General features: G+C 35.9%; 1 protein-coding gene across 1 annotated transcript; it reads left to right on the top strand.

Annotated features, from left to right (window-relative positions):
* The first annotated feature begins 151 nt into the window (after positions 1-151).
* Positions 152-652, top strand: LOC106753266. Its single transcript, XM_014635053.1, has one exon. It carries the CDS (start codon positions 152-154, stop codon positions 650-652), a length of 501 nt encoding a protein of 166 aa, XP_014490539.1.
* The last annotated feature ends 10,095 nt before the right edge of the window (positions 653-10,747 follow it).

Raw genomic sequence — 10,747 nt, 5'->3', positions numbered from 1 at the left:
CACAATTCCCTGGTTTATTTAAGTGCAATAAACTAAATATAGTTCAAGAAATAACCACTCATCAGAGATCAAGAGAATTTTAGAAAAGGCAGTTGCTTTCTCAAGGAGAGATTGGTCGCATAAATTAGATGATGCTCTTTGGGCATACAGGATGGCTATGAAGACTTCTATGGGCTTGTCACCTTTTCAGTTGATATATGAGAAAGCATGTCACTTACCAGTGGAGATGGAGCATAAAGTTTTGTGGGCTTTGAAATTTTTAAATTTTGATCCTCATGAAACTCAGAGCAAACGTAGAAGTCAATTGTTGGAGCTTGCAGAGATGCGGTTACATGCATATGATTCATCTAGGAGTTATAAGGAAAAGGTAAAATTTTATCATGACAGGAAATTAATAAAGAGAGCTTTTAACCCTGGGCAACAGGTGCTATTATTCAATTCAAGGCTGAAGTTATTTCTTGGAAAGTTGAAGTCAAAATGGACAGGGCCTTTTGTAATAAAGCATGTATACCCTAATGGAGCAGTTGAATTGGTGAATCCTGCTAATAATGATCCTCAGAACAGTTGGGTGGTGAATGACCAAAGACTCAAGCATTACTTGGGAGGAGAAGTAGAACAACTTTCCATGGTAATGAAGTTGGTGGACCCGTAAGGTTACTGGGTCAGGCTCGTGACGTTAAACAAGCGCTTACTGGGAGGCAACCCAAGTTTTATCTTTCTTTTTCAGTTGCATTTTGAACTTCTAGATTAGGATGAATTTTGTTGAGTAGTGTAGGTATGTCTATACTTGCCTGAACACCTTTTCTGATTATGGTTTGACTTGTTTTATTGCATGATGAGTGTGCTTGATGATGCCTGATGTGGATGATGATTGAGATTGCTTTACATGCTTATTTGCAGGTGAATTGTTCACAAGCTGTGTGAACAAATGCATAATGAGTTATGATTGTGGTTATGATGCTAAGTAGGGTGTATGATTGAAAGTTGAGATGTTGAGTGAGCATAGTTGTGTGAGGTATTGAGCTCCAGAGTGTTTGTTGATATATTTGCTATTCATTTGAAAACATGAATGATATTGCCTGAGTCTTTATGATTGATTGAATTACATGCTTATGCATATGATCAAGGCCATCTTTGGAAGCCCTTATTTAGCCAAATTTTTGCCCAAAGTAAAGAGAACCATGTGTTCCACCCCTTTTGAACCTTAGCTTGAAACACTTTGAAAAACCTTTTGAGAAAAATCTTTACCTTGAGTTGAGTTGAGAATAATTAAATGGTATTGATAAAGGTTCAAGTTTGGGGTTGTTGGGGAATTGAAAGGCAAAGAAAAAAACATTGAGCTTATGTGTTGAATGAAAAAAGCATGAGAAAATAGAAAAGAAAAGAAAAAAAAAAGCATGAAAGAAAAAGCTCAATGTAAAAGTACAGAAAAAAAAAAGGGAAAAGTTGGGAAGGAGTAGATTGGTTGAAAGAGAGTTGGTGCTTGAACTATGAATGTTGAATAATTCTCTTAACTCAAGGATTTTGTGATCTGAAAAACCAATGTTTCTTGTGAGCCCAACCACATTATAAGCCTTGAAAAAGTCCTTGTGATGGCATTTGTGTGTGAGAATGTTGATTGTAGTAGATGAAAGTCAATTTTGTTTCATGTGACATGTGGATAGTAGAGAAAAGAGTGACCTCCTGAAACACTTGAGTGATTGAGTGAAACACTTTGCTTGGAAAGGATTGATGAATTTCATGATTACATATGTGCTTAGTGGATTAATCATTCATAGAAATAACATCTGTTGGAGAGTATGTGATTATGTGAACAATATGTGAATTAGAATGAATTGAAGCATGTATGCATCTTGATTAGATTCCATTGAAGAACTGAATTGAGAAGTTACTTGTTATGAAAGAATGAGTTTGAAAGTGTTGAACCATTTTGATGATAGGTGAAAGGCTAAGTTTTGTTTTGTTTGCTTGAGGACAAGCAAAGTTCAAGGTTTGAGGTTGTGATAATGGTCTAAAAACCGTTATTTTTATACTTTAAATGGATATCAAATCACACCCTTTATGGCTTAGAATGAGCTTAGAATCATGCAAAACACTGTAGTTTGGTTTCAAGAGAGTCAAAAGTGGTTTTAGAGATATTATGCTTGTTTTTACATTGTTTTGACACGATTTGATTAGAATTGAATGATGGAAGTGAAGAAGGAAGGACTTAGACTCAAGAAAGGATGAGAAAAGATGCAAAAAAGGAGTCACGTCCACCGCTTAGCGCCATTTCCAGCACTGAGCGCCAGCCTCGTGAAAGATGCCACTGTTTGACGCCTGAGCGGCGATGCTGAGGGGAGAAAAGAAGAATCGCCCACCGTTGAGCATCCTGCGATACTGAAGCCCACCGCTGAGCGCCTAACTTATGCGCCTAGGCCAAAATTTTGTTATTTTTCTGTATTATAAATAGACCCAGAACGCACCAGAGAGGTATCTTTTGGAAGAGAGAGACGTTAGAGCACCTTCTACACTCCTTGGAGGCGGTTTTTGGATGCTAAGGCTCTAATTTACCAATTATAGGGTTTATTCTTTCATTCTTTCCATTAATTCCAACTAGTTTCACCATGTCCATGGTGAACTAAACCCTTTGTTGTTGGGGAATGATGTAATCCTTTTGAAACTCTCTTATATCGAATTTCTTATTTTATTCATATGCTTTTATTATCAATAGTTTGGTTTTTCTTCTTTGTGGTATAAAGCTTGCATCGTTTAACTCATTCGGTGTCATGATCTTTGATTTTGTCGATATGGGGACGTACGGGAAAATCTAGAACTGGGAAGAATTCTCTTGATTATGAAATAATGCCTAGGTATAGGAGTAGGACGGTCAATTGCTTTAAGCTTCTGTGATTAATGCATTAGTAATTACTAGGGATACTAGGGATAGTAAACTAGTAATTATGGTAATAGGCTCTTTTCGCCGAGGGATTGGGTTTAGAGTAATTTAGAAAGTTGTATGAACATTGATAATAAAGCGAATTTAATAAGAATAGTAGATATAGGAGGGTGGATAAGGATAAAATTGTAAACCCCAACAACTCCATTCATTCATATCTTTATTTGCCAATTGATCAAGTTTGCATTTGAATGTTTAAATTTCGGTTTTGCATAACAATTACAAATTATTATTCTTTCAAGTCTTATGTTATCAATTCACTTGAACGTCTAGGCCATTAAGTGCTTTGGGAAACGATATCTGGACTTACCATCTATTTATTACTTGATACGATCTGGTACGCTTGCGAGGATGTAAACAATAGGCAGAAAAAAAATAGACTAGCAATAAGAACAATCCTCTTCTGCAATGAACCCTTTGAGATCCCCCCCAAAGTCAAGAACCACGTTCTTCTTCCTGTATACACCATAGGGAAACAAAAACTCTCAGCAATTGCAACAACTCCTGATCAAGTAGTAAGCACCTTTTATGTTGATGGGTGTCTCACCCCATGCAAATTTAATGTGCATAAAGAATGCGGTATAGACTAGGAAGTGACTCCTAGGTCGTCTGTCAAGGACCAACTGCGGTTCAGAATGAGGTCTAACACGAAGTGGGGGGGTTGTGAGGTTTTATGACTGCAGATGAATTAAATTTAAACACACAGATGCAAACAGAGATGCAAACACAGATGTAAAAAGTAGTTCAAAGATAGAATGAAAACGGTCGGTCATTAACTCAATCACTATGCTTGCAATCACAGATTAACAAAATAAAGGAGCCACTCTAACCTCTAATCCAAGATAGTTAACCAACTAAAAGTGAAGGCTAATTATGTTTTCATAAAAGTGAACTAAAGGAACACAATGTTAACATGTAATCCAATTTGCACCATGCAGTTTCATCAACTAAGCGAAGACTAAACACCAACTGAGCAACTAAGCGTATACCTAATTGCAAGTGCAAAGATAGATTTCACATTAACCAAGTCAGAGTGGCAAACACAATCACAATCCAGGTATCTCAAAGAAACAATGCAATATCGCTAATGACCAACCAAGTTAATTTAAGCTAGCATGACAGTTAAATTATCTCTACCACAAATACTAGACAACATTGAGACAAAATAAAATACTAGACCACAACAATGTGACAAACAAATATCTAGCACAATTAAAATTACTAAAATGCAACACTAAATTAAGAAGATGAAAAACAACTCAAAATGAAATGTAAAATAATTTAAAGCAAAACAATTAAGAAAACATAAATCTTTTCTACCCCTCACGTGAACCCATGTGCTTCTACTAAGAGGAATGAAAATTAGAATTGCTTCCAAAAGACACTCTCTAGCCGTGACACCCATTCTCTACGTAAATGTTCATTGCTCCAAAGGAATTTAATGTGTTCCAAAAAGTCTCCATCACCAAAGGACAATCATGTGTATACCTACTCCTACCTACTCACCTTGCCTAAAGAAATTATAACCGTTCCTCTCTCCTTCTAGCAAGGGCAGCCAGTGCTTATTCTTGTGCTTCCCAACTATTAGAGTGTGAAAGTCTTTTATTTAAAGCAATGGAATGAAAACTCTTCTCTCCAAAGAAACCACGTACGACACACACTTACTCCCATCAAATCACCTCTTCATCCTCAAAAGAAATAAAAGAAATGAAAAATGGGTGTTCAACCCAAGTGACAACTGCCACCAAGCTCTTCACGCTGCATCTCTTCATTCAAAAACCAAATGAAAGTGTTTCTTTTCAAAGTAAATGAATCACCCCTCCATCCCAGCTGTCACTGTGAGCCATTCAATGCCAAGTACTTGCTAATGTATATTAAGTAAAAGTAATGCTCATTTAAGAAAAGAAAACATCATTTCCATCAACCCCTTCCCATCAACCGAGAAGTTGATGCATCCTTCTTCCTTTTTCACTAATCTTTTTAAGAGCAAAATGAAGAAGCCTTGATGTAGATGCTGACACCGTCTAGCTCATCAAAGTGAGAGGTCAAACCATGAAAAATGCTTGCATCAATGCATCCAAACAAAAAGAAAATGTTCTTTTTATATTCAATGAAGTGTCACCACCGTGACTACAAGGAGAAACTCAAAATAAATCTAAAGCTTTTGCACCAAAACGAAAAGAAAAAGGAAATGTGTTATTTCATTCAACCATGAGGTGAACAACCATGCTACTCTCCAGAAAACGTTCCAGCCAAATAGGAAAGCAAGAAGTGTGTCGGCTGCTATCCACCAAGGGCCGTGTGTGAGTGTCTAAAATGGGTAGGGTCCACTCAAAAGAAACCCTAGGTGCCAAGTGTCTCTCCTACAATTTGGGCCCATTAAATTTTTTAGCAACATAGGTCCAATGTGCACAAGTTTAATTAAAAATAATCTAGACTAATAAGTTACAATGTAACTAAAATTAAAATATCTAAGTGGAGAGTCTTGAATTATTTGATAGCACTCCAAATGTCCCAAATTGTATTACCAAAATTTTCCCTGAAAATAATAATGCAAATAATTAGCTCAGAAGATTCAAATTAATTAAAGTTAGAATTTCCGGTCAAATTAAGCACAATTAGTAGAAACAAGAAAATACCGGACAATTATGCACAATTCCCTGATTAATTCTGGCACAATAAACTAAATGCAGTCAAGAAAATATTGACTCATCAAAATAGACCACACTTAGTCTTTTGCACTCCTGGGCAAAATCAAGACAGAAATCAGGGAATAGTTCAAAGGACATAAGGGAAGTGACACAGACTCAGCACACAAAAAACAAAGACTGACAAGGAAAGAAATAGAATTACACAGTCCTCAAGAAATCTGAACAAAGAAAAGGTAGTAGACAATATCAAACACATAATCAAGGAAACCAGATACTTTTAGAAATCATCCAAGCAAATCCAAGCATGGTAAAATGATCAATCAGCTCAAGAGGTGAATCAAAAGCAACANAACCTCACAGATGCACTATAACTATATCTCTCAAGTGTCTGGGGTAAATAATTCAACTTAATGCACTCAAGAAAGCAAACACAAACAGACTTGGCAAGTCTCTAATATCAACACTCAAAGCATATGCTTGTTCAAATCAAAAGGTCTTATATGGATGTAATGGGGCCAAGGACAAGGGAGGATATAATATGGATGAGAAGCTATAAACCAAAAGAAATAGAGGAGCAATGGGGAACAAGTGTAAACACAGTCAAATCACACCCAAAACCTCTAATTCAATCCTCTTCTTGACTCCATTATTCACAATATTTTTTATTTTTCTCACTTTTCTGTATTTTTTTCTTTTTTTTTTCATCTTGTCTCTTTTCTTTTCTCTCTTTGAAGGACACAACTCTAAGAGACAAGATACACAACATATTTACAAAAACAAAAACAAGAAGAGGAACCAATTAGCCAATTCATTTGAATCCCCGGAGAGACCACACTTATTCCCAAAACAATTTCAAAGCTCCAAAATTCCCTAAGGTTAAGGTAATCATGGTTTTTTTTTTTTCACTTAAAGCTAATGTATGAGCTTCAGAACAAAGAAAGGGTAAAGCATAGGTGATGGAGGTCGCACCCCATGCAAAATTTAATGAGCGTAAAAGAATGCAATATAGACTAGGAAGTGACTCCTAGGTCGTCTCTCAAGGACCAACTATGGTTCGAGAATTAGGTCAGACACGAAGTTGGGGGGGGGGGGTTGTGAAAAGCTTTGTGAATGCGGATGAACTAAATCAAAACACTGACGCAAACAGAAATACAAACACAGATTTAAAAACAGTTTCAGATACAGACTGAAAACGGTTGGTCAATAACTCAATTACTATGCTTCCTATCCCAGATCAACGACAAGTACACACTACTCTAATCCAAATCCGACACGAATCACCCAATTAAGCGGAGGCTAATTCGGTCTTCAAAATTGCAGACTAAGCGAATGCAATGCAGAAATTTAATCAGTCATCCACCATACAGTCTAATCAACTAAGCGAAAAATTGACATCGATTAGGCAACTAAGTGTATACCTAATCGCAGGTAGACAACAAATTAAATATTGAGCAGAATCAAGCAGTAGTATGACAATTAAAGTTCAAAAGTCTCAGGGAAGCAAAGTAACTTTATTAACAACCAATCCGACTAACCTAAGCTAACATCACAATTAAATTAACAGAATCAAACATAACTCGCAACATAGTGAACGAAAAAGTAAATTGAACAGTCCTAAAATAAAATATGCGAACTAATTAAAATGCAATAAGAAATCTAAAATTCATCTCATTAAATTAAAAAGGCAACACGTAATTGCATGATGCAATGGTAAATTAACAAAAATCCAATTAAACATTAGAAGGCCGTTACTTCACCCATATTGAATCACCATGTGCTTCTAAAATAAAATGAAAATAAAATGTGCGTTGTCCCTTTCATTGCCCAGGCCGTGACAACTGCTCAACGTGTGGACACTTCTTTTCAACAAATGAATAAACACTCTTCCCATCATGAAGCCGTGACACCTTAGCTCCACGAATGTCCACCTAATAAAAATTAAAACCTGTGTACCGCTGCAGCAAAATGAACATAAGCATTCTCTAAAATCAAAATCTTTAGCACGTGAGTGTCCATGTGTTTTCAAATAAGAAAATAATAAAAAAAATGCTTTCTTCAAAGCCAGACCATAAGAGCACTCTTAAATGTAATAACTTTTCCTAAAATAAAATCAATGAGACAGTGTGCACTTCTTACATAATAAGGAAATTGGTTCCAACCATCACCAAACTCTCGGCACACTCATTGAATCACTTTTTCATCACACAATTTTTAGAGCAAAATGAAGAAATCAGCCTATGACCGTCCAACACAAGAATCAATGCATTGAAGTAACAAAGCTTTTCTCATTCGTAAATGGTAACAGTGTTTGCAAAGAAAGAAAAGAAAGGAATGTGCTCTTCATTTTAAATGAAAATGTTTCAGTAAAGAAAATTAAAAAAAACACGTGGCCTCTTCATTTAGTCCTTCCCAAGAAAACTGTGAAACTCTCCCATGCTTTCAGAAAACGTCCCAAAGCTTCATGGAAAATTCAAGAGTGAGTGGCGGCTGCTGCAGGCTAAAAAATCCCGAGAGAGTGTCTCCAAGTGTGTGGCGACAAGTGACTCTAATCCCTTGGGCCAAGTGTCTCAAAAATAGGGGTGGGGTCCACCCTAAAAGAAACCCAAGGGTGACAAGTGTCTTACAACTTTGGGCCCATCATAAATTTTGCCAACAATGGCCCAATATGCACAATTTTAATAAAGCTTTCTATATACTAATTTACAATGTAATTAAAATTGAAAAGTCTATGTGTATAGTCTTTAATTTATTTGCCTCCTTCCTAATGCTCCAAAATATATCTCCAATATTTTCCCTGCAATTAAAAAATGCAATTAATTAACTTAGAAAGTTCAAATTAATTAGAATTAGAATTTCCAGTCAAATTAAGCACAATTAGCAAAAACGGGAAAATATCGGACATTTAAGCACAATTTCCTGATTAATTTTAGCACAATAAACTAAGTGAAGTCAAGAAAATATTGACTCATAAAAATAGACCACACTTAGTCTTTTGCACTCCTGGGCAAAATCAAGACGCAAATCAGGGTACAGTTCAAAGGACATCGACATCACACAGAAAACAAAGACTGACAAGGAAAGAAACAAAATTACACAGTCCTCAAGAAATCTGGACAAGGAAAAATAATAGACATTATCCAACACAAAATCAAAGAAAGCAGATACTCATGATGTCATCCAAGCAATTCAAGACATGGCTAAATGATCAGTCAGCTTGAGAGAAAAATCAAAAGTAACAGAACCTCACATATGCACACTATTACTATTTCTCTCATGTGTCTAAGGTAAACAATGCCAACTCAATGCACTCAAGAAAGCAGACACAAGCAGACTTGGCAAGCCTCTAATATCAACACTCAAACACATATGCATGTTCAAATCAAAAGGTCTTTTATGGATGTAATGGGGCCAAGGATAAAGAAGGATACATATGGATGAGAAGCTACAAACCAAAAGGAATAGAGGAGCAATGGGGAACAAGTGTAAACACATTCAAACACACCTAAAACATCTAATTCAATCCTCTTCTTGACTCCTTTATTCACATTTTTTTTTAATTTTTCTCATTTTTCTGTATTTTTTTTTCTTTTTTTTTTCATCTTGTCTTTTTTCTTTTCTCTCAATATTGGACATAACTCTAAGAGACAAGATACACCATGTATTTACAAAAACACAAACAAGAAGAGGAACCAATCTAGNCAATTNATCATAATCTCCCAGGAGACCACACTTATTCCCAAAACAATTCCAAAGCTCCAAAATTCCCTAAGGTTAAGGTAAACATGGTTTTTCACTTAGGGCTAGTGTATAAGCTTTAAAACAAAGAAATGGGGAAAGCATAGGCTCAAAAGGGGTCATCAATGGATCAAAATAGGGTAGGCTCATTTGGCTAGAAGGGCTCAACAACAAAGCTGCCTTTATCACTTTCAAACATGCATATCAATCAAGAATCAACAAAAAGAGTCAAGCCAAAGCATATGTGCAAGCAATCAAGAGACATATCACACACAGGAAAGATCATCAAATGACTCAAATCTTGCACAAGGTAATTCTGTCACAATCAATTCAACCTCTAAAACATCATAATCATCTTTCCAAGCATAGAAAAGCAAGGAATCCAACAAATCAGAGTATCAATGAAGTGAAGGAAAAATTGACCACCTAAACAAAGTCCAGAATTCAAGTGAAACATGCAAAACTGTATATAAGACAAAAAAAAAGAACCTATAAAACAAAAAATTTAACGCATGAAACATAAACTAGTCAAAGAAAAATTAGAATCTCCCCCAATAGACCACACTTAAACTACACAGTGTCCTCAATGTGTCACAAGCATAAAATCGCAATCATAACAGTCAAGAGATCAACGACAAGGGCAATAAAAGTGATGGTATCGGAGGGGGTAATTTTTTTAAAGAGTTTAGCGCAACAGATTAATAACACAGAGAGCGTAAAGCGTATTAGATCACAGTTGAAACGATTTTAGCCTTTTTTATAAAAAAAAATTTTCTTTCAGAAAATTAATCAAGCAGTTGGTATGCATTAAAGTAAAATGAGTATAGGGCATAAGAAAAACACACAAGGATTTTTATACTGGTTCGATTCAACAGAATCTACGTCCAGTCGTTAATCACTACAAAGAGTGATTAACAGTTCCACTAAAAAAGATTTAACAGATTACAATGAAAAGTACAGAAATAGAATGAAAGGAATCACTCTACCAACTTGAAGAGAACCTGCTCCGNCAATCGACAAACGATTCACGAGCTTCTCCTTTCACAAGACCAGGTAGAGAACCTTGCCAACTTGAAGAGAGTCCACTTCGACTATCGACACACGATACGTAAGCCTCTCCTTTCACAAGACCAGGCAAGGGAACAAAGTAAACAAAAGCTCTCAAGAACGTTCCTCTGACTACTCAGTGTTCTAAGCTTTCTCAGTTTACACAAAAGTTAAGTTCTGAAGCTATCAAAAACCAATTATATAGCCAAGCACACTGAATGCCAAAGGTCAGCTCCCAACTGCCATGAATAATCGATTATTGTAAGTGATAATCGATTATTCAAGTCCGTTATAGAAATTTCAAAAAGTGATAATCGATTATTTGAAGTGATAATCGATTATTCAAGTGTGACTTGTGATAATCGATTATTGCTTC

The sequence above is a fragment of the Vigna radiata genome, unplaced genomic scaffold (genome assembly GCF_000741045.1).
Source record: "Vigna radiata var. radiata cultivar VC1973A unplaced genomic scaffold, Vradiata_ver6 scaffold_227, whole genome shotgun sequence".
NCBI classification, from domain to species: domain Eukaryota; kingdom Viridiplantae; phylum Streptophyta; class Magnoliopsida; order Fabales; family Fabaceae; genus Vigna; species Vigna radiata.
Note: the sequence above shows the minus strand (reverse complement) of the source record. Positions and strands in the feature narration are given on the sequence as shown.